The sequence below is a fragment of the Cetorhinus maximus genome, chromosome 14, assembly GCF_964194155.1.
Source record: "Cetorhinus maximus chromosome 14, sCetMax3.hap1.1, whole genome shotgun sequence".
NCBI classification, from domain to species: Eukaryota; Metazoa; Chordata; class Chondrichthyes; order Lamniformes; family Cetorhinidae; genus Cetorhinus; species Cetorhinus maximus.
The window spans coordinates 4,000,675-4,027,324 of NC_135892.1; the positions used below are offsets into that span (position 1 = coordinate 4,000,675).

At 39.0% G+C, this 26,650-nt stretch overlaps 1 protein-coding gene across 2 annotated transcripts; it reads left to right on the forward strand.

Moving 5' to 3' along the window:
- The first annotated feature begins 500 nt into the window (after positions 1–500).
- On the forward strand, positions 501–25,531 carry gzf1 (GDNF-inducible zinc finger protein 1). Of its 2 annotated transcripts, none has more exons than XM_078556408.1 (8): positions 501–734; positions 2,074–2,140; positions 4,478–4,594; positions 6,447–7,900; positions 9,259–9,353; positions 17,306–17,473; positions 18,232–18,389; positions 20,291–25,531. In XM_078556408.1, the coding sequence occupies exons 4-8, from the start codon at positions 6,468–6,470 to the stop codon at positions 20,954–20,956; spliced, it is 2,520 nt and encodes an 839-aa protein (XP_078412534.1). In that variant the 5' UTR covers positions 501–734; positions 2,074–2,140; positions 4,478–4,594; positions 6,447–6,467; the 3' UTR covers positions 20,957–25,531. The 2 variants fall into 2 exon arrangements, with proteins under 2 accessions (XP_078412534.1, XP_078412535.1); XM_078556409.1 differs by lacking the exon at positions 501–734 and adding an exon at positions 1,389–1,686.
- The last annotated feature ends 1,119 nt before the right edge of the window (positions 25,532–26,650 follow it).

Genomic DNA, 26,650 nt, shown 5'->3' on the forward strand with positions numbered 1-26,650 from the left:
TACTGTGCGCGCTAAGAATTACACTAACAACCAATTTCAGATTATCAGCCCGGCTCACAATGTGACTCACTTACGTTCGCTAGAAGCCACATATATACATACTTATGGGACCTGTCCTCTGCAAGCAAAAGAAACATGTCCATTCATTGCACCTATTTTGAATTAAACTAAAGTGTGGGGACAAAAGTTCCCTGATGCATTCTCCATGGCAGAGTCGACTTGCCAACCAAGCAGCACTCTTTTCTCGTGCAGGAGGTAAGCGTTTTGTGGGGCACTGTTAGTGTCTTTTTATCTTGAGAAAGACACAGACAAACGTTGTTTGAATCTCTCTCAAGTCGTCCTTTCCCCGATCCAGCCCCTGTCTGCGCTGGGAGAGTCGGAACGGGAGGTGACCAATCGCGCATGCGTGTCATCCGGCGGGGGCGGGGGTGGGGGTGGGGGCGGGGTTAGATTCTGGGTGCCTGCGCGCTGTGACTCACCCGCCCACCACCGGCGCGCGCAGGTGCCGGGTGCGCGAGGCGCGGCCTTGGTGTTTGAGTGCGCGTGCGCCGAGTCAGGGCCCGGAGCTGCCCGATGGCGACCTAGAGCCCGCTGCCCGGGGGTCCGGAAACCAACCCCCTCTCCCCACCACCCCCCCCCGACTTCCCCCACCCAAAACACATCCCTCCCTCATCGCGCATAAACCCCCCCCCATCCTCCATCTCTCCCTGTACAGGCCGAGTCCCGGAGAGCAGGTCAGTTCGCGGGGAAGGAAAGTCGTTTGTTTTCGAGCCGGGGGGGGAGGAGGAGGGACCGCGTTAAGGCCGGGGCTCAGCCCCCAGTCTCTCCCCCCCACCCCTCCCCACAGCCCCTGGATCCTGGCTGGGCTGGAGGGAGAGACTGAGCAGCCCGGCCCGGGGGTGGAGGGGAGACTGACAGCCGCTGGGGGAGGTGGGAGAGGGACTTTGTCTGCTGGACAGGTGGAGGGAGCAGCCCTGGGGATGGGGTTGGGTGGTTGAGTGCAGAGAATGGCCAGAGCCTCTTTTTGCAGAACTGCATCTCCAGGGCCTGCAACCTGGAGAATTGGGGGTAACCCCCCCCCCCCGCCAGCTGTTTGGATACCAATGCATCTCAATTCTGCATGTAAACAGCCACAGAGCAGGGAAAGAGCCTCTGGTCCAATTAGTGTTTTTTTTCCCCAGCACTTTCTGTTTCTATATCAGATCTCCAGCATCCACAGTATTATTACTCCGGTGCCTCCCCCCCCCAATCCCATCCCATTCCATTAATTGAGAGACCAGGCTTCCTGGCTCATCCGAAAGTGGCAGGTGAAAATTCCTCTTTGACCCCCTTCCATTTTCCTGCCTTATGTCCACATCCCTTTATTCCCTTATAGTCCAAAAATCTATCGGTCTTATCCTTGAATGGACTATTCGACTGATCATCCATAGCCCTCTGGGGTAGAGAATCCAAAGATTCACCACTAAGTGAAGAAATTTCTCACCTCAGTCTGAAATGGCTGTCCTCTTATCCGGAGACTATGCCACCTAGTTCTAGACTCTCCAGCCAGGGGAAACAGCCTCTCAACCTTAATGCTGCCAAACCCTCTCAGAATCTTGTATATTTCAATGAGATCACCTCTCACTTTCTTAAGCTCCAGAGAATATAGACCCATTCTGCTCAATTTCTCCTTAAAGGACAGCTGTTGTAAGCGACCCTTGGAATTTGATTAAAACATGGCCTTTATAGTCCTTGGTATGTTTTCAGTGAATTGCAACACAAAGTGATTCATTTCATTTTTCATTGCTGTACTTTGTGGCATAATTGTAGAGTTTACCCAGAGAAAACAGTAAGCAAATTAGAATTTTTTTTAGGGAATGGGATAATAGTTTCACCAAATTTGCCATTATCACTTTGTGTTCATTACAGAGCTGTTTCTCAAAATCTTCAGTAAGCAACTAGGCAGTTCATGTATTGCAAGACCATTCTCCACATCCACCAGTTTTCTTTTGATTTATTATTTCACATTTTCATCTGATCTTTTTGCAAGGTGATTCTTTTAACTTATCCATGGTTTTATGTTTACCATCTTAGGAACCTCCACTTCCAAAATATTGAGATACCAGGGCTGTCAAAAGCCTTCCACAGTACAATTATTTTGGTAAGTTTACTTCTTCTGAAAACAAGCAATTATATTTGTGCAACTAATGCCTTGTTTCGTCAATCAATAATTCTCAATACAGGAGTGTCTGGACCAGACCAAACTGAACAATGTGCCTCTGCTTCTGTAACAAGACATTGTTGAATGCTGCTGTTAAAGCATTGTGCAAATTGAGGCCATAATTACTTTCTAGCTGTATTGAGGACAACTTGATTTCTACCCATTCTAGGTTACCGAGGCAATAAATTATGGAATAGGACACTGCTCCTTCCACAGATGCCTCATGATCTAGCCTGCAGTGGAATCTTTTCCACTCACAATGGAAACATATATTTTTTGGAGCTCTAGTTACTTATCTTCCTGATTAAGCACTGGAATTCTAAAGAGACAAAGTCTTGTGTGAAACATTGCAAGCCTGTTAGACCAGTCTCCTCTTGTCTAATGTAAATCATCTCTCTAGGATAAATTAAATTCAGTTTGAACTTGTTTCCATTCCAGTGTCTGGGGAATTGCTGTTCCATGCGTGCAAGACCAAAATTTGGAACTCTTCATCAAATTCCATTATTCATATCTGGGCCCCCTCCATTTGGAGAATAATAGATGTTCCACTGTATTCCCAAGTGGTATGTTCTGTATAAATACTCCCAGTTCTCCAAAGGTAATCGGGCAAAACTTCAGAATAGTTAATTTATTCCCACATCTGTACTATTAAGCAAAGCTCTGCTGTCCTCAATCAATAACACTCACTCGAGAAATACAACAACCACCATGGTTTTGGAATATTTATTTCAGTGTACATGTATCTCAAAGTCATCTAGTTTCATATTTCACTTCATAATGTACTACAAAAAATGCTTTTGTAGCAGCTACCAATGAAGTTCTTTAAGGAAAAAAATGTATCTTATGAAGTTATATTGCTAATTCATTAATCATCATTGTTATATTGCAGGTGTAGAATTTTTCTGGACTGTTTTACAGCTTGTTTCTGGTGGAGGTGCTCTAAAATTCTAGAAGTTTTAGAAGATGGTAATAAATTACCTTAGATTTAAATCAGTATATTCTAAAGCCATCAAGTTTTCATCACTAAGAATTTATGATGCGTCCAGCAATAAAGTTGCAAAAGAAAGCACCAGCACAGCTTTCCTGATGAAAATACCATCATTTTTTAATAGCACAACATTATTGTTGAGTTGGAAAAGGAATTTTCATATAAGCTACTTAGAAGTTCCTCGGAACTTTTGCTTATTTTGATTTATTAACTGCTGAATATGAAAATGATGATTGTGACTGTGTTAAAGCCACCACCAGGATGATATTTATAACATGCATAGAAACAGGTTGTTTGGTCCACGTGATGTATGCAGATATTTATTCTCCACGTGACATCTTTCCAGCCTTCCCCCATATCTCCTTTTCCCTTCTCTCATATGCACCAAGCCTTCCCTTAAATACAGCAATGCTTTCTGCTTCATTCATTCCCACGTAGCAGCGAGTTCAACATTCTCGCCGCTCTCTCTTGTCACACGTAGAAGTGCTGAACTAATATTGCTGCTAATTCCTGGTAAGTGCCAGCTTTCTATTGGATACCATTCCAATTCAGTCAGGCAGCCACATTAACCAAGCACATCCACAGTCACAAAAACGTGAGTCTGCACTGTTTGCCAATCAAGCCTCAATTATAGATTACTGTTTACAGCAAGAATTTGAATTGGAAAATCGACACTGTGGAAGATTGTTGAGGCCTTACCTCAGCAGCAATGTTCTGTTTTATCAGTCATAAGCAATTTATGTTGCATAAAAATTCATATTAGTTTGAGCAACATTCTCTAGGTTCCTTGTTTGGAATAATGCACCTTTTTTGTAATACGCAATGTATTTCTCAACTAGTGGTATTCAGACATCAACTTTTGCAAAGGTTCACCATTCCTTATTACTCTTTCGAGTTATCAACAGTCACAGATTGCAACTCTTTACGACTGTACTTTATGAACTCCTATGCGAGATTGGGCACTTAAATGTATCGAATAAACAGCAATTTATTGTTGAATTAATTTCAGCTGGGACAGGGTGGGTAAATTGAATGAGATGTTGTTCATTGAATCATAATTCTAGCAGCTAGCTGAGATCTTGATTACAAACTGCCTCCCAGTCCACTCGCCTACAGAGTGGAGAGAAAACAAAATAGTCTTCATATAAAAGGGGTGCATACCCTCCCTGCAAAAACTGTATAGCTTCCTTAATGTCAGCACTTAAATGACACAATTGTTCTTAAGATCAGATTTGGATGAATGTGGCTTTTACTCATTGTTCTTATGTTAGCAATCACTTTTTATTAAGGTTGAAACCATCACCAGAATTTGATCTACACTTGATTTGCATTTAAACTTCAAATACAGAATGGCGATCATCTTGATATTCATGACAAAATTGACTCTGGCATACTAAACCTCACAAGTAAGTGTACATCATTTTGTTTTTTGCTCTTCAAAGAAACTGAATTGTATTATTGGGCTTTAAGGCCTACAATCTCTAATGTAATGCCAATTGTATCAACAACAACAAATTGTGTTTACCTAGTGCCTTTAACGTAGAAAAATATCCCAAGGACCTACGTAGAGGTTTAATTGGAATGAATGCTATACCTAAGAAGGAGCTATTAGGAGGGCTAACAAAACCTTAGTAAAAGCCGTCGATTTTAAGTTGGATCTTAAAGGAGGAAAATCAAGTGCAAAGTTTTAGGTGGTTGAAGGCATACACTGATGGAGCAAATGGAGGGAAAGTTGCAAAAGAAGCCAAAGTCAGAATAACAGAGTTTTGGAGGCATAGGCATTGGTTAGAGGGAGGGCCACTTGGAGGAAGTTACGTACATGGGACAGAGTCAGGCCATGAAGGGATTGAAACACGGATGAAAATTAAAAATTGAAGGCATTTGAAGACTGGAACCAATGTAGGTCAGCAAGGACAAGGGTAATGGGTAAGTATTATTTATTGTCGGATAAGATTACAAGTAGAAGAGATTTGAATGAGCTGAAACTTATGCAGGATGGGTGGCCAGGAACAGCGTTGGAATAGTCAAGTCTGACATGGATAAATGTTTAATAGCATTTTGACTGAGGTGGGCCAAGTTATGGAGCAGGAAGCAGGCACTCTTTGTTACAGAATAGATATGGGGTCACAAGCTAAAATTGGTGTTGAATCAGAGATGAATATTGCAAGCAATCTGGTTCAACCTGAGACAGTGGCTGGGGAGGATGATCAAATGAGTGGTCAAGAGTATGGTGTCTTGAGGGAGGGATTGATTATGATTGCTTCAGTATTCCCAGTGTTTAACTGGAGGAAATTGTAGCTCACTTGAGGCTGAATGTCAGACAAAGCAATCTAACAATGGAGAGGCAACAGTGTGGTCAAATCAGGTGGTGGAGAAATGCATGTAGAAACTGATTCCACATTCAAAATTGAATGTCAATGTTTGCTGATTTTTATAGGATAATATTGTGCTTCACCCTATTGGTGTCTGATAGCTTTTGAACTCCTTGATTGAATTTCTACCTTGTAACTATTATCTTACATTTTCCATAGGAATGAATAATTTAAGTCATAGGAGCAATATGATAATGTGCACCCAAGATATTAATGTAGTCTATTGTTAATCAATCTAGTTTTTAAATTAATCTCCTCTTGTTGGACAGATAGATTATCATGTCCATCAGTAATGCACTTCGTTGCTTGAATGTCCAAAACGTTTTGGCTGGGAAGGGAAAATGTATAGATTTATTTTTTGTTTTGGATGTATTTATTCAGAGCTCACAGTAAGGGTATCCTGATCTATTACAGTTAGAAAAGATATGTCACAAATGAAGTAATTCCTACTTAGGTAGCTAATTTTATATAAGAAGGCTGCTTTAAGAGATGTTTTCATTATGTCATAACCAATGAATGCATTGATCTAAATATTAAGGTAGTATGTCAGATCAGATTTTTTTCTAAAAACTTGGCTGCTAAATGAAATTTAAAAAATCTGAAGAAAATGTTTTAATTATTATTGTGCACTTTTTTAGGATACTTAACTGTTCATAGTATGGCCTTGTACTAAACTTTGTGCACTGTGAGATAACTCGTATATAACATCTACAAAAATGAAAAGTTTTCACACTATACGCAAGTTAATTTTTTAAACCAAAAAAAAAGTACTTATTAGATCCATTTTTCACAATATCGATCATATGCCATCCAAGTTCGGAATTTAGAATGCAAGCCATGAATATAATTTGTTGAGTTTCACTGTGTAAATTTTTTTATGTTGCAGGGGTTGACAAAATAGAGGAAGATGGTCAGCAATCAAGTTGTACTGGAGTCAAGGACAGCCCCTAAAAACTTGTTGGAAGAGATGCACAAACTCCGGATCTTATGCTACTTCTGTGATGTGACAGTGCAGATAGAGCACCAGGGCAGCAAAGAGGAATTTGTTGCTCACAAAGCTGTGTTGGCAGCTGCCAGCAGTTACTTTAAGGAGCTATTCCTTAATGAAATGGTGAACACTAAGATTACTATTGTTACTTTGCAAGACATTTACACAGCAGACTTTGCCTCTTTCTTGGATTTTGTATATACTGCAAAAGTGGAGGTTGAGGCCGAGAGGGTACAAAGATTACAGGAGATTGCGGAGAAATTGAAGTGCAGGGAACTGGCAGAAGTCTGCAGTCAAGTAAAAACACAGATACTTGAGTCAGCTTTGATGGACTTGGGCAATTTGGCTGATTCCCAGGGAGTAGAGGGAATTAAAGGCAATAAACAGGACAGTGATTCTGTCTCTGTTTCTTCTCAGAACACATCAGCAATTCCTTCAGAACACAATCGTCAAGTATCCACTGCCCGAGATGTTTCAGATGAAGAGAAATCTCATAAGCAAGATTGTAAGCCATTGCTAGCAACCAGTAGAACCAAAGGATGGGAAAAGTCAGAAAAGGAGAAAAAAATGGGAAAATCTTTCAGTGTAAAAGCGAAACGAGCCAGTGGAAGGCTGGCAGGGCGGAAGGTCTTTTTGGAAATCCCCAAAAAGAAATATACACGTAAGCTTCGCGAGCAAGAGAAGGTTGATCAAAAGTTGGAAGAGGAATCTGGAAAACTGACCTGTGTAGATGATAACAACCAAGAGATTGAAGACCAAGTTAAAAAGGAAACAATGACAGAAATTGTTGAAGAGCCAGATGATGAAGATGAGATGATGGAGGGGGATGATGATGAGGATGAGGAAGAAGCCGAGAGTGATGATAGTGATTTTGAATTGGATGAGGAAACAAAAAAGACACCTGATGAGATTGAGAAGAAGAGAAGAGGTGGAAACTTCAAGTGTGACAAATGTGAAAAAGATTTTCAGTATGAGAAAAGCTACTTGAAACACATAGAGCAGAATCATGGTGTTACACCTGAAATCATTTACCGGTGTGAGACTTGCAACCAGACATTTGCTAATCGGTGCAACTTAAAAAGCCACCAAAGGCATGTCCATGTTGAAGAACGTCGCTTCCCATGCTCACTTTGTGGTAAAAAATTTAAAAGGAAAAAAGACGTGAAACGGCATAACCTTCAGGTTCATGAGGGTGGTGGAGAGCGCCATTTATGCTTGCAATGTGGTAAAGGACTCAGTTCCAAAACTGCCTTGAGACTCCACGAAAGGACACACACTGGAGATAAACCTTATGAGTGCACTGAATGCCATGCAAAGTTTTCTCAGCCGTCTGCACTGAAGGTGCACTTAAGGTACAAATTTACAGCATAACTTTATAGTATGCACTTTTATCAACTCAGATATGTTATTTTAATACCAGGATTTGCAATAGTATGGAAGTTGTCCTATCAGCCTTCCTCTTGTTACAGCAGTTTAATCTAACTTTCCAATAGTTACAAAACTAAAATATTACCTTGAAGGAGTAATAAATAGCATAAAAGCTAGAAGAACAGAATTCTTGATCATACAATTTGTACAGAAAACTATGCTTTTTGTTCTTTTAAATGCATATGTTTCATTGAATTCTCATCTCAAGCTGTATCTCAGACCAAAAAAAGTGATTAGCTCACCAAAATAAAATGGAGGGGGCTCATGATGAGATAACCTCAAGCCCATGGTTCCACTTAGCCAATTCCCTGAGGGAATTGATGAGGTTTTTGCAATGTGCATCCAATTTTTCCACAGGGAAGAACCAAAAATTGAAAGGCGAGTAGATCCTGGTTACTTTTTGAAACCTAGCACCTGGTTAGAAACCAACAATTATGGCAACCCAACTTTCCCACTCTTCTCTCTTGGCTGTATGAAATCTGTTTGTTGCACTGCATGGTCCCTTTAAGATTGCCAATCGCCCGTGCACATGTATGTCTTAAAGGGACCATTGTTTGTGTGCAACCTGTTTGCCCCCACATGACGCATTCCCAGTTGCTTTGTGGCCACCCACCCACGCAACCAGTGGTGACTTGCATTTATATAATGTTTCTCCCAGACGATAATGTCAAAAGCAAAGGCAAAGGACTGAGTTCCAAAGGCATACTAAGCAGGAAAAGATGGAAAATTAGAGGGGGGAGATATCCCAAAGCATATCGTAGACTATGAGCTTAAGGAGACTTTTGAAAGTGGAGAGTAAAGTAGCAAGACAAAGTTGTTTCAGTAGTGAATTTCAGCAGATAGTGGTGTAGGAGCATGCTGCTTTCTTATCTGTCCATTTCTGTTTCGGTAATTAATTTGGTGAAGAAATGAGGGAAAGACATGTTTCACGTGTGTTTTGTCATCTAGTTTTTTTTTGGAAGAATGTTGTGAAAGTGTCATCATAATTAACATCTGATTTATCATTTTCTAATAAAAGGAGAAAACAGCTATGGATCCCATTTGAAAATTGAGGTTTTGTCAGAAAGATTTACGAATGCACCACTTAATTTCAGTATGTAGTAGAAAAGTAAACAGCTAACTGACACTGGATGTTTTGAAGTTGTAACTGCACTGGAAAAGCTTTTCCTGCTTGAGAATTCAATATAGTTCTTTTAGAATCTAATGTGCAGTATTTGTAGTTTGATATATTAAATAATGGTATACCAAGACTCTTCTTCTCTCTCTTGCCTGCACTCTCAAGGGTCCATACAGGTGAAAAGCCATTTGCCTGTGATGAATGTGGTGCCAGGTTTACACAGAATCATATGTTGATATATCACAAGAGATCTCATACAGGTAACTTGTTTTACATTTTTTTCTGAACTCTATTTGTATAACTGCTTCAAGCATTTTAGTTGGTACAGCCTGAAGCAAGATATACAGTGTAAGTCAAGAGTTGTGATTCAGCCATGTCTTTTAGCTTATCAAGTATTTGAAATTAGCTACACTGATTAAAATAGCTGGTACCCCTGGAATTGTGGCACAGCAAACAGCACATGCAAAAAAATGTAGTGAAAATGAATAATAACAAGCATCATAGGCATGTGCAGATAAGATACTGACAATATGAGACTTTTGACCTGTCTCTAGAATGGTATTAACCTGACCAACGATGGTTAGTAGGGCATTGAATCAGCATCAGTAACCCACCAGTAGCACATTGGCCTCTGCAAGGGGAAGTCCCCAGACACTAGAGATAGAGTAAATTTCTCAGTCAGGAGTATGGCAATATTGGTGGAAATTAACTGAAAATGTAGCCTTGCGAAAGGGCTGCTATACATTGTTGCTTTTTACAATATCAAATCAGGCTGTGGAAAAGTTTTGTTCATTGTTTTGACAATCTTGTACAGATGTTGAAAAACTTTAGTTAATGTAAAACTAAATGTCACAAGGAACAAGCTTTAATTTTTCAACAAAAAGTATAGGTAAGCTGGTTCTTAAATTACATTTGCACAGATGTAGCCATTTATTTTCTCATTAATTTTCTTCTCAGCTCTCCTTTCTTGCTGAGCTATGATTCCATAGTCATTGGGCCCTCATACTTATAACAGTCATTATTCATGTGGATGTCTTAATAGTCAATGCTCACAAGCTTTTTTACCTCAGGAGTGCATTGGAGCTAAGCCTAACCTTATCTAATGTATACACATTCTCAATTCCAGTAGAAGGTCACTGGATAGCAGTCAGGAACACAACTGTGGCCAGTTTTCCACGCCTTACCTCATTCTGCTGCTGTGCTGACAGATCAAGAAAGCCATTGCTGCCTAGAGATTGAAGTTGGGACTTTCCTCATCATGTATAGCTTAGTTACTCATAGGATAAACTTGTTGAGCCCCAGAGGCAGCCCTGAAGAGACCTTTTCAATATTTTTTAAAGAGTTTGCAAAAGGAACAAGGGTGTTTGTGTGTAAATAACAAACTATTGAAAATAATTGTAACTGCTACTTTCTGGGTAGCTCCAGTATGTGAAGAAATTTAGGAACTGCTAGTTTTCCACTAAAGTTTGAGTGTTTGTGCATGCTTAAATACCTGGAGAAACTCTAGAGCCAGGATTTTCTGGGGAATTAATTTGATCTGTTGATGGGATTAATGTGCAGCTAGTTGATCAATGTTGGCACTGAGTTCAAAGTTTTAGTGACTGTGAATTATACTTTATTTTCCCCACATGTCAATGCCCAGTGTTCAGTGGCATGGTATGCATAGTTTGTACATCTAATGACTTGGAAATGGTTGCAGAAGGACCAAGATTAAACTGGTTATTAAAGTGTTTGATTGTGACCACTTCATTGAAGAGGTCATAAAATTATACGTGAATGAATCGAATTGGCTTGCGCCAGTGACGTGCCAAAAAGGAAATATACAGACAGTAATATACTCCAACCCATGGAATACATCAACACATTGGCAAAATATTAAAAGATGTCAAGCATTATGTGGGCCCTTCACTGCTTGGAATACAGAATCACTCATGTTTCCATGTTATTCTGCAAAAAGATAATGTAGGTTTTACAGAAAAATCTTCTCAATTAACTTCCATGATTGAAATTTTCTTATTGTATTCTTACGGCTAAAATTCTAAAATTTGTTTGTAACTGAAATGCTTTTTTATTCGCTCTAGGTTTTCCCTGTCTTCCTGAAGGCTTTTTTTTTGGTTGGGGTACAGTTTAGTGGTGAGAGCATGGCTAAAGAGATTTACTATAGAGGCCATTAGAATTGTTATGGCACAGCTAATGGTAAATGCTGAGCTGCTCAAATCCCAAAGGGAAACTTGAAACAACTGCCACAGCTGTTTTGCAATTTGTATATATTTCGAGATGCATGCCTTGAATTCAGTAGTAATAAGACCACTGAGCCTTATAGATTTTTTCCAAAACTAAACCTTTATTAATTAAAAAAAATGATTTTAAGCACATACACAGGTTTGCAAATTACTACTATGATAACTCCTAGCTCTCCTAATTAATCTCACTTCCAGTTACACCTCCGTTAAGGCAACAATAAAACACAGTTTTAAACAGACCCATGCAAAGCACACACCCTGGACAGTTGAATTCAAAGTGAGTTTTCTCAGCTTTGGTACCTTGTAGACAACAGCTTGTGGCTTAGATGCTGGAGGCTTTTCACACTTGTTAGATCTTAGAATTCCTTCTTTCCTACACACAACCTCATCTCCTTTGTACAGATTTCCTCTTTGGATACAAATTCCCATTGTTTCACTATGTCTTTGGACTTTACCTCTAATAATAAAAATCTATCATAGTACCAATTTTACCAATAATCTTTGGAAAAAATGAACACACTGTTTCTTAACTTCTCCTGGCTAGGTGAAATATTTCACCTCCCCTCTTGAATTCAAGCTAGTCTAGTTTATTTAAAAATGCAGATGTTCCCTTTACATCTCACATTCTAAAACTTCACCCACGTTTACCTACTTAACATTTCAAACCTAGCTTATCTTATACATCAAAGCCTTCAAACCAGCTGCCTTTACTTCAATTAAGCCCCACACACACAGACCCCACTATTACTCCATAATAAATTCCAATAACATTATGAAAATTATAATATTTTCCTGACAGAGTCAAGTCTGATTCTATCCTCAGCTGACATTTGTACACATGTACTTTGCAACAGGGATTCTTGAACAGCTAGGAACCTTGGCTAATTTTTCATGATCAGGGACCCTGGGGTAATTCTGTTGCTCCAGCTATTGCCCTGGCTAATATCAACAACTCGGAGCTCACATGTTTTCTGATCTATTCTGTTTCATGCAATGTAATTATATATATCAGTTTGACCCAGTTGATAAACTCACCGAAAGGTTGACAGTTCAAGACCCACTCCAGGGCTAGTGCACGCACTTTAATCATTGCAGCTTTGAAGAACTGCTGAACTGTGCTGGGCATTGTACTGTCTATTTAGGTGAACATTGAAGCTCCATGACTCAGCTTGAAATGCAGAGTTTTTCCATATTTACCTGCATAGCATAAATCATTATAATGAAATTCTTTAAATGTACCATACTTTGGGATATTCCTAAGAGATGTACTAAGGTACGATATGAAAGCAAGTTTGTTCATTGAATTTAAGAAAACAAACTGATGCAAGTCCCAGCCAACCATTTGGAGAAGAAATATAGATGGATGTAGCTGCTACATATCTGAAAAGAAAGCAGCTGATTGTAGGATCCAGACATGTGAAAACATGAAATGATGGAACAGCACAGCTGGTTGAAAGGCATCCAAATAAAAGGATGGATGAGCGTTTTGGATTCAGTTCTTGCCTCAGAAACATTAGCGTGCTCTTCCAGGAGCTGATGAACCTGCTGTGCATTTTTAAAGTTGCTAGTTTTTATTTCATCTTTCAGTCATATATGATTTCATTTTACTGCCAGTGGTATATGTAGGATTCTGAAAAGGATCGTGATATGACCATTGTTGATTATCTCATTATTTGCATGTATTTCAAATAGTTACATCAGTCAAACTTCAGGAACTACTTGTGAGCATCTAAGAAACAGGGTATAATGTATAAATGCTTCCATAATATGGTACATGGTGATCTGAGTAAAGCTTAGCTAAGATGTCACTGAAATTTTCTTAATAGACTTAAATTAGCATTCTGATTATTTGTTTGACTTCTTTCAACTGCCAATGGTTTCACTATATATTAGGCTTAGTATATTTTGTATTTTCCTGCTTAAAATTTTAATGTACTGAACATTGGATTGCAGTTAAAGAACTATTGGCCTGTTTCCTAGCATTTTCAATTCTGGAATTTCTTCATTTCTTTAGTGCTTGATCCACTTTAGTGACAACATTATTGACAATCACTCTAGCTGATCCACAGACTGGATTGCAGTTACGCTGCTGGTAAAATTAATGCTTCCGTAAATTAACTGTTCTTCCTTCTGCCTCTGAAGGTCTTGTTAACTATCCTTTAATCTCCTGCATGTTTGCTCTGTTTGTTTAACTCAAATGTGTCTTAAAATCCCATTTTCACCAATCTTGATAGCCTCTGGTAGAATCTCCTGTTTACTGCTTCTGTTTTCAGCTTGGTAATGAGAAGGACAAAAATAGGTTCTGGTTATTGGGAAATACAGTAGGAGCATTATTGAAAACTGACTAACTCGGATTTAGGTTTACTGCCTTTTTCCCTCTTTTATTGGCCATGTTTTCACTACGATATCTGTCCAAGGTCTGTGATTTATTTTTGTAAATTCCCCAACCAAATGGGGACAACCTCCATTAAAAAATTAAATTTAAATCATAACTTCAACTGAATTGCAGCAAACTTTTAAGTTTGGCTTTTCCAAGTGTTATGATCCCAGTTGAGGTTACCCTTGGACAAGCCTGATCCCAGAGTGGAACCCAGCTTGATAGATCCTAACTTTTATTTGTTTGTGTAGATATGTGGTGAGTAGCTACTGAACAAAGTCACAGCAGTCAGCTGATGAACTTTTTACAAAACAATAAAACATTTATTCAACAAGAAAAGATTAACTATGTTACAATACTCCGCCCACAACTAAACCTTTAAAGATATATACAGATTTGTAAGGATAACAAGTCATAAAAGCTATCTCATACTTTAATGTTCACAGTAAATACACAGTCCATGTATATCTATGGCACCCATTGGTCAGACGCACCACACTCTGAAACCAAGTAACAGATGTCACCTCAACCAGGTACTATGGATCTCTCCTCAACTCTCCCCAGACGCTTGTCACACCATGAGCCAAATAGCCTCACTGAATTCCGTCCTTCACATAAGGGTTTACAATCTCCACTCTTCAAAACCTCGCCTTGGAATCTTCTCCCAAACTGACGTTTTTCCTCAGATACCTTCCACAAGGGTTCACCTCCAGGGTTTCGAACTCTGCTTCTGGTGTTCCTCTTCCCTGGGTCGCCACATGCATTCAAGCTGTCTTCCATGCACACAGTCTCACCAACTCAGCCTTAACAGTACACCACTGCTTCACATGCCCATAGCAAAGAATTACAGACCTCCTTGTCTCTTTGAACCTTCTTGCTTCTTGCAAGCTGTTCTCACTTTAAATCTGCTTTCTGCAGCTTTTGTCTCTTTAAATCTGAAGCTTGGAGCTTTTCTCTCTGCCCCTCACTCTTTTAACTTCACATAACAGGACCTTTTCCCAGGTCACTGATGTGAAGATGAACCGGAGTTGAAAAGAGAATAAAGCCCTGTAAACCACCATGAATAGAAAATATGGCAGGGAGGAGTCAACAAAAGTAGCACAGGAATGGTTTTGGAGGAAACTGGATAGCCATAAACATAGCTTTAATAGAGTCATTATCAAAGTGTGGAGCATTGAAGGCCACCATTTGGCCCATTTTGCCTGTTCCAGCTCATTGAAAGAACTATCCAATTCATCGCTAAGTTTCAAAGATCATAAAACGCAACAGGATGAACAGTGAAATTACTTTGTTGAAATTCATGCTGGTGATCACCAGTCAGACTAGAGCTTTAAAGGCAATGGATAATTTGAAAGTTAACAGCAATTTCCATAGCTTTAGAATGTAGCCCTGTATCACCAGAAGGTGCTAGTTGGAAGAACCAGAGCGATAACCTTTCTTGAGGTTAGGGTGAACATAAGCAAATGTTTGAGAAACGAAGGTAGGCTGGAAATAGTGGTGTTGCAGAGATGGCTTAAGATAGGAGACACTTAGAGGCACACAACATTGGGATGATGAACAAAACCATCACCAAATACCTGATGCCATTGCCTCACCTCTTGCACTAGTGTCTTCATCAAGGATTAATTTCCAAAATTCTCAAATACAAGCCTCCTCTTCTCCATCTATCAGATTCAATTCATCCAAAATTCTATAACCCATGTCCTCTGTGCACTGGATGACTTGCCCTAAATATTCCTGTCACTCCTGAACTCCACTGGCTTTGTTCCCCCACAGTGTAATGATTTCACCCTCCTCGTTTTTAATCTTGCATATCAGCATGGTGTCTCGCTGAGCGACCTTGAACAGTCTTCAGCATACCCTTTGCTCGTTCAGTTTTTATGTACTGTTTGTCCGTTCAGCCATTAGCAGTTAATCCTTCAGTCACTACACCCCCAACCTCTAGAGCTCTTTTTCCTAAACAATTTAACTATGCCACTTTCAAAACCTCTTAAGCCTATCATTTCAACCACGCTCCCAGTTCCTGCTTAATTTCTCCCTGTCTTTTTCCTTATTGTTGAATTTCCGTGGATGTTGCACTTCATGAAGGGTGCTATAGAAATGCATAATGTTAAAGTAACTGCTCTTATGGACTTTTACATGGCATGCAATGTAATATTTATAACTGGAATGTGACCATAATAATCCATTTGATTTCCTTTAGTATGATTTTGTGACCCCTTTCATGGAGTGGCTGAATTCAAGCTCTGAAAGTTGAGGTTTTTTTGTGCATCAGCTTCCAAACTGCAGCATGTACAAACCATCCATACCACTGGAACATTGGATGTTTGAAAACCACACGTGGGCAGAAGCATAATCTTGAATTGGGATCACTGAACCCTCAAACCCGGCATTTACAGTAACCAAATATACGGCATAGCCAGGGCTAGTCTGTTTCCTAAGAGCATTTTGATTGTATTGCTCATCTTTATCTGGAGCTTCTCAGTGCTCATATTTCACCTTATTTCAACGTTTGGATCTAATGGAAGAAAATCTTTCTGCAAATTTGTAGAATTTAAGCAATATTTGCATTGCCCATTCCAAAAGCAGCTTTGGTAGAATAGGAAAAAAAGAATAAGCTGAACACTTTCTTCACAACAGTCTTAACATTGCAAACGTCAGCTCTATGTAGACATATCCTTTGTATGCTCAGCTATCAATTCATTTAACTGCTCTTTAGACTGGAACCCATGATCATATTTTGTTCTCCCATTTTTGGTTCTATTGATCCACGTGTGTAGAGCAGCTACAACAGTTTATACCATCACTGATTAAGTTAACCTTTCTTTCAGATGCTGACTGATCTACCTATATTTCCAGCATTTTCTGGGGTTTTTTTTGAATTCCAGCAATTATAATTTTTCTTTGAGGGTAAATATGAAAGGGAGGAGCTGTTGCCACAGTTATAAAAGCCCAGATTTAGACTACACCTGGTAAACTGTGCACAGTTCCGGACAGTGTACCTAAGGGTATATTTGCTTTCGAAGGAGTCCAGTGTAGAGACACCAGAATATTATCAATACTCCAAGGGTTAGATTATGAGGAGAGTTTACATAAATGTATTCCCTGAAATATAGAAGGTTAAGGGGTGATTTGATTAAAGTATTTAGGATTTTGAAAGGAATCAATAGGGAAGAAAGAAACTTTCTCCGCTGGTGGGGTTGTCTAGGACAAAGGGACATAACCTTAACCTTAAAGTCGGAGCCAGGCCATTTGGAGAGAATTAAGAAAATCTTGTTCATGTAAAGAGCGAAAGAAGTGTGGAACTTTCTCTTTCAAAAAACAGTAGATGCCAGCTCTTTTATCAATTAGCAAGCTTAAATTTGAGATCAGTACATTTTTGCTAGCCAAAGGCTTTAAGGAATATGGAACCAGGGCAGGTGGGTGAAGTTAGGATACAGATCAGCCATGACCTCATTGAATGGTGGAACACGCTCACGGGGCTAAATGACCTCCTCTCGTTACTATGTAATAGCCACCACAGTTTCTGATCACTGACACTCAAATTTTCAAGATTATGCAGTTGTATTAATTTGATTGTTTTATCTTACAGGTGAAAGACCCTTTATGTGTGAAACATGTGGCAAGAGCTTTGCTTCAAAAGAGTATCTGAAACATCATAATAGAATCCATACTGGGTCAAAGCCATTTGTATGTGAGATCTGCTACCGAGCTTTCGCACAAAGAAATTCTCTTCACCAACACCTTAGAGTTCACACAGGTGTGATATGATTTGTTCAAACTTTCATTCCTTATGAAATCCGAGTAGACCAAAAACCATGTCTCGTTGTAAATTTAGCAGTCATCTGACGCAGCTGTATTAAAACGCATGACATTACAAATCAAAGACTCAAAGCTTTACCAAGTTTGGGAGAAGGAAATGGCTAACTTCATTAAGGGGCATGCATTGTTCTTGGTCTTCACATGTGATTTTGTTATAGGTATTAAACATCTTTATAATAATTTACTAAATTGAAGTTTAAATTAATTTCCCAGGCTGCAAAGTGTGTATCAAGAGCCTTTGCTTTTATAATTTCTGCTGGAAAGTGTGTATGTCAGCTTATAACAGATCTCTCACAGCTGTAATGTCCTTTTATGCCACCCACTCGACTCCAAACATGGAAAGTAGCCATTTGGATGAGTTAGCAAAGGGCTCTTGGGGTGAGTGGTCAACACCCTAAAAAAGGAGAAAAAAAATGTTATAGGTGACCGTCATGTGAGTGCATTGGCCATGGAAGGAGTGTTCATGTCACATCCTGTCAGGCTGAATCAGCTTGCGATTCCTTCCACTCCTTGACACTACTTTCTAAAGGAAGAGTGTAAAGATATTAAACAGCAGTACCTAGGTGCATAATTTGAAATTTTTATTTGCATATTATAATGCATATTGCTAAAGGCCCCTGAATGAAATGTTTGAAGCTTCGAAATGCTGCGGCAAGTAATGTTGTGTTTTAGCCTCCAGTAATTTGTCTTTGTCAGGTGAGAGGCCCTACTGCTGTGACCAATGTGGCAAAAAGTTCACGCAGCTGAATGCTCTACAACGCCACTATCGTATACATTCAGGAGAGAAGCCTTTTATGTGCAGTGCATGTGGGAGGACCTTTACTGATAAATCTACACTCAGAAGACATGCTTCAGTAAGTATCTGAATGATTCCACCTAATAAACCTGTTTCCTCTGAAATACCTTGTTTAGTTTCTGCCTCAGTTGGAGTATTGTGTCAGAATCTGGGCATCACATTTTAGAAAGGATGTGAAGTCTTTGAAGAAGATGCAGATAAGATTTATGAGAATGATTGCGGGAATGAGGGACTTTAGTTATGGGGATAGATTGGAGAAACTGGTGTTCTCCTTAGAAAAGAGAAGGTTGAGAGGAGATTTGATAGAGGTCTTCAAAATATGTTAAAGAGTCTGGACTGAGTAGATAGAGAGAAACCGTCCCCATTGGTGGAAGGGTGGCAAAGTAGAGGACACCAATTTAAGAACAAGAGGCAACATGAGGAAAAATGTTTTACATAGTGGGTGGTAAGGATCTGGAAAGCACTGCCAGAGTGTTGTGGAGGCACATTCAACCACGCTTTCAAAGGGAATTGTATAATTATCTGAAGAAAAAAAAATGCAGGGCTATTGAGGAAAAGGCAGGGTAGTGGAACTAGCTGAATTGCCCTTACAGAAAGCTGAGATAGACATGACAGACCAAATGGCCTCCTGTGGTGTAACCATTCTGTGATTCTTAAAAAAAACTATAATTTTCAGACAAATCCTTTCCTTTTTCCAGAGTAACCTGGTTTCCAAGTGACTTTGTGAAACAATGTGGATTCTAGCTTCCCTGCAGTTGGGTGCTTTCATTTCCTAAAGGAATTGCAATCATATCTGCTATCTCATCACGTTGTTTTTTGCCTAAAAAGAGCAGTCTTAACACAGTCAGACTGCAAACGTTGGCAAATACATAAACCTAACAGATTGACTTCATCACAAATGCACCAGTTTCTGTGTGCATTTCCTAAGAACTTTTCCACTATAAGTTCGTATATCCATGTTTATAATGGAAATTGTCCATGTAAGCTTATCTGTTGCTCCATTTCCCAGGATACTGCCTTTCTCTTTAGCCTTTACAGCAGATTGTATCTGTCCCTTTCGGTGCTACTATTTTAATACCCACGTATGCGAAGTTTGCCTTTCTCACACATGGTTTTTCCACCATCCAGCGTGGGACTCCTCATCACATATATACTCATAATGATTATTTGTACTGCCATTGTTGGGCAGATTCAATTGTATTTACCTTTTTAAACCCCCCCCCCTTCTACCCCAAGATGCAATGCCATAGGTAATCAACTAGTATTAATTATTTGTGTTGCGGAAATTGTCAGGAAACTAAGAAGAAAATGAGGGGAAAATAAGGAATGAATATAGGAGAAGTACATTCATGCATAGTAAGAAGCAAGAATTGTATTCATTTGTTTTTATGAATGGTCAATTATTTCTCGTGTAAAATTAAATCCTTATGGAATTTATGCTTTAGATATTATTCAAAAACCTTTAGTTGTAGACATTACTGGTTGTTATAGCAACCTTTCCTAGCATTACAATGGTGCTACAGTTTCTGTTCAGTAGAGAAATGTATCCCAGTTTGTTCAGTCCCTCCTAATAGTTAGAGCCATTGGTATCACTTGTTATTCTGCTTAACTTTCCTAAATTTAATTATGAACATACAAATTAGGAGCAGGAGTAGCCCATTCAGCCTTTTGAGTCTGCTCTGCAATTCAGTAAGATCATGGCTGATCTGATTATGGCCTCAACTCCATATTCTGCCATTTATGCTGTTCCTGGTCTATTTTCTCTTTCAATCTATAATAGTCATGAAAATGACATACAGCATTGCAAAATGAAGACATTCAGCATGCTTCCAGCTCAGATGCATTGTGCTTTGTACATCGTGAAATATTTTAAACCTGTGTGCATTTGAGTTGTGCTGTTCTAAACTATTAAAATCACCTTTTAACGACCGTCACCATTTTTTTTTACATTGTTAACAGGTTCATAACAAGAATGCACCATGGCAATCCTTCCTCGTCATTTTGGATGAGGGCTCTAAAAAGGGCCATATTCAAAGAACAGACCTCCACCCATTTGTTGATTGCGAGCAAGTTGCTCCTTCAGAAGCACAAGAAGAATCAGCATCTTGTCCAGAAATAATCAGTGACCAAAATACAGTAATGCTCCATGGAAACATCTCTTTACATGAACAGCATACATCTGGTACTTCAGATTGGAGGTCAGCTGGTTTGCCTTCCATCACTATGGTAACTCAAGCAGCCTCCATGACAGCCACTTTTAATGACCTTGCTGTACTCCATGCACCAGCAGATTCAGTGCAGCCTCATTTGCATACCTTGGCTAATGTTGAACAGCTAGGTGCTGCAAGTACACAAGCTTTAGTGCTTGACAGCAATGCATTGGAAAAAAATGGGACCCCTAGCACAAGCATTGTGACTACAATTTCTGTACCTGCATGCCTAGCCATGACTAGTCACATCAGTAACATGTTAACACATGCAGCTGGGGTTGGGCAAATGCAGAGTGGACCACCTGTCACCATATCAACAGGTTCTTCACAGCTAACTGTTATGCAGACTGATAATCTGCCAACATTGCAGAGTACAGTAAATGGAGTGACCAATATGCAGAATATTCAAATGTAAACTAGTATTAATCAGCTGTATTGTTTCCACTATCCCCTAGACTTATGAAATAACTTTAATTGATCTAAATCTAGATTTTGGCAGGGAAAAAGGAATAAATTATAAGTCACATTTTGTCGTCCTTTGGTTATCTGTGAAATACTTGCAATTTTTACTCACTGGGCTGCAGCCGAATAATCTGGAGCATCAAGAGCACTGATTTATTCCCATAACTCCTTTTGAACCTCATAAAGCTGCAATTTAGTTTCTTTTTGTGCTTCCAATTTTTTCCGATACCTTTTGTGCTGAGCTTTCCGTGAAATATATTTTCTTAAAGCAAGTAAGTTTTAGTAACCAGTCAAGCTTTGACTGTTGGATGTTGAAGCGTCAGAAGATCTTTTAATCTAATATGATTTGACCTGTTCTCTAGAACAAATCCCGTGATGCTAAGTGTTTAGTTGTTCTGTTGTTACACGGAATAATTAATCATTTTTAAATATGACATTCATTGTGGCATATTATATGGCACATAATTCTTTGATAACCTGAACTGCACATTTAAGTTTTTGTCAAAAAAATCTGATTGGTTGACAATGGGCAAATTTTTTAGTTTTTTGGGACACCCATAGCATTTCGGGCTTATAGCCTTACAATGTGGGTAACAGTATTTACATCCCAGTATCCCCCATGGTAATGCACGTGCCTTTTAATATTGTGTAAGTAGATGACTAGCTTGAGGGAAACATTGCTATTTGAGTTCACGTAATTTTTTTTGGATGTCATAAAACCAAACACAAATGTATGAATCGAACATCTTAAGACTCGTTTTAAGATCACAAATTTCCACCAAAGTCTTGAAGCTATTGCGAATCTTCAGTCAGAATGATAATTAAACCTATAAAATGTGTAAAGTGGTAATTTAGAGTGTATTAGGCATATAGAGAATATTTGTAGTAGGAGAAATTTGCTTCACTATATCACTGAATGTGATATTAGGGTTTCGTGGACATCTTGTAAACCTGTATTTAACTTTGATATAATTTTTGATTTTTGCAAATCTCACAAATGCGATTGTAGAGGATGTCTTGTCAAGTCAGAATGACATGGAGTTCTCCTTGTATCTGTGTGCGCTAACTTATTATCTCAACAGCTTCAAAAATGCTTTTTGGAAGTTTATCAATTTTTCTGATTGACTTTTTATTTGTCAGATTGTGAGCACTCTTTTGAAAATGAATGTGATGGGGCCTCTGACGGAGTTTGTAAACACCAATATGTCCTATCAATAATGGACAAACTCCTCATCAATTTGTCCAGACTTCCTTCAACCTTATTTCATTTCCACTTACCAACTCAGCATCTGGTCTTTTTGGGGGAAAAAAAACTTTAGAAGTTTATCAATCTAATTCAATATCTCGATAAACACTGTGTCCTTTAATCTATTTACCTATTTTATTTAAAAGCTTTGAACGAGTGTACCATACTTCGGAAGTAGAAAGGTTTCTTTTTTTCCCTTTGATCCAATGTTGGAAAGTTGCAGTCATCTTTCAATTTGCCCACTTCCCTCACCAAACAGCAGATAAAGTCTGCTCGACCTCAGGCTGTGCTTGCTTACAGCAATTGAACCTTGCGGTCTTAAAGAGCTAGGGCTCATTACATTGTGCATTTGGCATAAGCTCGGGTTATTTTAAAACTGTAGAATATGACCCACCATGAGCAATGCTGTGGGAGGCCCACTGGCAACGTGTTTTATCTTCCACTTCCCTCTGGGAGGGAAAAGCAGTTTTACATCAGCTTCTCTCCACCACCAGAATTAGCATATTTAAGCAAGATTGAAAAGCCCTGGTCAAAGCCTCTGCCACCCCTCCAACCAGCAAAGGTGTGTGTCATAAGGGTCTGGTGACCTATCTATTCAGAGCTCTGAGTTTTTTCAGAACCAACTCTCTTTCTATAGCTATCTCCAACAGTTGTCCCATATCGTCTGGTTATACCTAAATTTTCACTTCCACTGCAATTCATTTAAAAAAAACACTAAATATTTAATCTTTGAACCTCAATCCTCCACAGCTAAACATGCTTCATCCTTGAGTGCTTATTCTCCCTCTTTACCTTTCTTACTTTTGATATGCTTATGAAAGCCTTTATTCTTTTCCTTCTCCATCACCTGCATGTCAATTTTTCATATGCCCTTTTAACCTTTCTAATCTCCCCTTTCACCTCAAGATTAATTTTATCATATGTTCCCTTTTAAGCTTCATTTTAGTTTTAATCTCAGTATTTATCCATGGAGCTCCATTTTTTTTTAATGCTCTCCCATAAAAATATATTTAGTTTGCTTTCTACCCATTTTGCTGTTTATATTTCCTGCTGCTGGTCCATTGGCATGCTTGCTAAAATTTCTGTCCGGTGAACTTAAACTACATCCTTGCCAAATTTTACTTATCCAGGAAATTGTACAGCTAGAAATATGATTTTATTGCTGTCGCAAATGAAGCTACACCTCTGTCATAGCTTCAGTATCACATCCCTCATTGTTCCTTTTTTATTCACTAACGAAATGTGAGCATCTCTGGCAAGGCCAGCATTTAGTGTCCATCCCTAATTTACCTTGAGAAGGTGGTGGTGAGCCACCGCCTTGAACAGCTGCAGTCTGCATGTTAAAGGTGCACAGTGCTTTTAGGAATGGAGTTCCAAGATTTTAACCCAGCAACAGTGAAGGAACAGCACCATGCTTCAAGCCCGGATGGTGTGTGATTTGGAAGAGAAATTTGCAGGTGGTGGTGTCCCCATATACCTGCTGCTCTTGTTTTCCCATGTCGCAAGTTTGATGTGTGCAGTTGAAGAAGCCTTGGCGAGTTGTTGCAGTGCAACCACTAGATGGTTTCTAACTCTTCACTTTTTTGTTTTGAATATTTTTTACTTTCATACATATACCACTCATTCTGCCACTGTTATTTTTGAACATTGACTTATATTCTGTTCACCAATTTTCTAATTTAAGGTTTTATTATCCTTTGCCCCTTCTGCACCAGTGGTTTTATATTTCTACACCTTGTAGTCCCTTTCTTTCCTTCTTTGGTGCAGGATCCATTTTAGATGTTCTGTTTATCCTTCTAGATATTGGATGGCCTAATCCACCATTGTTAAGTTTAGTCAATGTTTCAATTTGAAGCAGGGATTGGTAATGTTACCTTGTTCCACCTCAGTCATTAAGGTTGATTATGAAACAAAATAATTGCACTAGTTTGAATCCTTGGCCTAGATTACCCCTCTCCCATCTTGAGGATAATGTAGTGGAAAGTGCCTTCCATAGAAAACATATGTGAAAAAAAAACAAGGGTATCACTTTCATATGCGAATAAAATGAATTTCTGCTCTGCAGGAATTAAATAGTTTCAATCTAAGTCTCAGTCATATACCCCATTTTCGCTGCGGAACAGATTTCCACTGGGTCACGAGCAGGTTGAGCAACAATTGATAATTGTGCAGAGTAACACTTTCAAATTGGTAATGCTGGGGAAAGCTCTGTACAGGACAGAAATGACAAAAATGCTCTGGTGAACTGCACAAGCGCATTCAGGCTGCCTGTGCCCACATCCAAGGTAGTGGACACAAAACTAACTACTCGTGGCATCTTTTTTTCAAAATCACCAGCACCTGCAAACACCAGATGAAACCTCCCCAGTGGGGGAGCCCTGATGCTTCCAATGCTACCGATGTTGCTTAACTCATTGGTTTCCTCTAACAAAAATGTAGCCTGGGGCAAATATGTATAGAAAATGGGATGAATGTGTATATTTTTTAGCGTAACTTAAGCGTACAGAAGGCTTTTCATCTTTGAAACCTCCTCATGACTTTTGAACTGCGTTTTTGAATTTGAGAACAGTATCTTAATTCTTTGTAAATTTTTATCTTTCTCCTGTTTTAAGTTGGCGTGATGAAGTGTTCAGATTTTGCAACTTTTCTGTGATCAAATATATTAATAGTTTGAAATATGAACTGAATTTTTAAACAAAGCAGTCGCAATGTCTATTAAAGTAGAATTTAAAAGCTCCATATGCAATAAATTCATTAATGTTTGCTTGGTAATTTTTGTTACAACTACACGTGATCCAAGAAGTGATGACTTGTTTCTTCAGAATCATTTGGAAAGTTCTGATGAGCAAAGCTTCCAGTAGCTTTTGGTGCTATGAAACAGACCTGGCCATATATTTCCCAAAATGCCAGCCTTTTGTACTCTCTTGTCCTGTGACATCCCTGCCTACCTCTCTCTCCTTTCTCTTTCTCTTTCTCTCTTTTTCTCCCTCTCTCCTTTTTTCTCTCTCTCACTTTCCTCCCCTCTCTCTCTTCCCCCCTCTCTCCTTTTTTCTCTCTCTCTCTTCCCCTCTCTCTCTCCCCCCTCTCTCTCTCCCCCCTCTCTCTCTCTCTCTATACTTCCCAACTCCCCACCCTTTCTCCAAAAAGATTTCAAATGCAATTTGGCATAGCTGTACTGCTCTGTTATTCTATTCCCGTATGTCTTCTGTATAACAAATCTTGCTGAAAACAGATGCAAGAAAGGAAGGAATTTATTAACTGAAAAGTAAAAGTTGCACATCTTCTAAATAAGGAAATATGTTTTTATGCACAAACAAAGCATCCATTAAATTCAGGCTATATTACAGATGACTTTACCCGACAGTTTATTCGTTAGATATTTAAAAGCTCAATAGTCAAACTTTCAACATGAATGGTTCTCCCAAAAACGTCCTATTTATTTTACTTTCATACCTCAAATATGTTATATGGTGTGCATTTTCATCATGTGAAATCACTTTTGAATGAAGCAAGGTTGAACGTTGTCATTATTTCTAATGATTTGTTAGCATTGATAGTCTAATGCTTCAAACAAAGATGTTATTTATCTTAGAAAACATCAAGTACTATGTTTATTTTCTTATTTTCCTATGAAAGTGCTTATATAGGTAGTAAATATATAAATGTACAACAGACCTCTTTTATGTTGTGTTTTCCTTTATCTTTTCTTCATGCACTTGTACTTGAACAGCCTGTAAAATGATTCAAGTAGTTCATTTCAATTAATGGGTCTTATAAAACCGTAAACATGGCACAAATGAAAATGAGTAACAGGGTAGGCTAATCAGATCCTTGAACATGCTCCACCGTTCAGTTAGGTTATGGCTGGTGTGCACCTGAACTCCATATCCCTTACTTAACAAAAATCTATCCATCTTTGTCTTGAAGGCTCCAATTGCCCCGTCATCCACAGCCTTTGGGGTGGGCTAGGGATGGCAGGGGCACAGATAGGATTTCAGATTTCTACTGTCCGTTGTGTGCGAAATTGCTTCCTGATTTTGTTCCTAAATGGCCTAACTTTTGTATTCTCACCAATTTGAAAATGTGCTTGAATTATCTTCTTTGGGTCCAAGGTCTTTGGAGAACCCCACAATAGCCCAAGTCAAACTCCATTTTCCACAGTTTTGCCCTTCCCCTCTGCAACTTACTGTTTCCATTTGCACTTCTTATTGTTTTCTAAAAATTTGGATATACAACTCTTCTTTAATCCAAGTCATTAATAAATAAGGTGAAAAGTTGAATCCACATAACAGACACCTGGGGAACACCTCTTTTATGACACCCTGCCAATCAGAGTGCATACCCTTTACCCCCACCCCTGAACTCTTCCTGCCTACCAAATTCTAACCCAAGTCAAAGGCT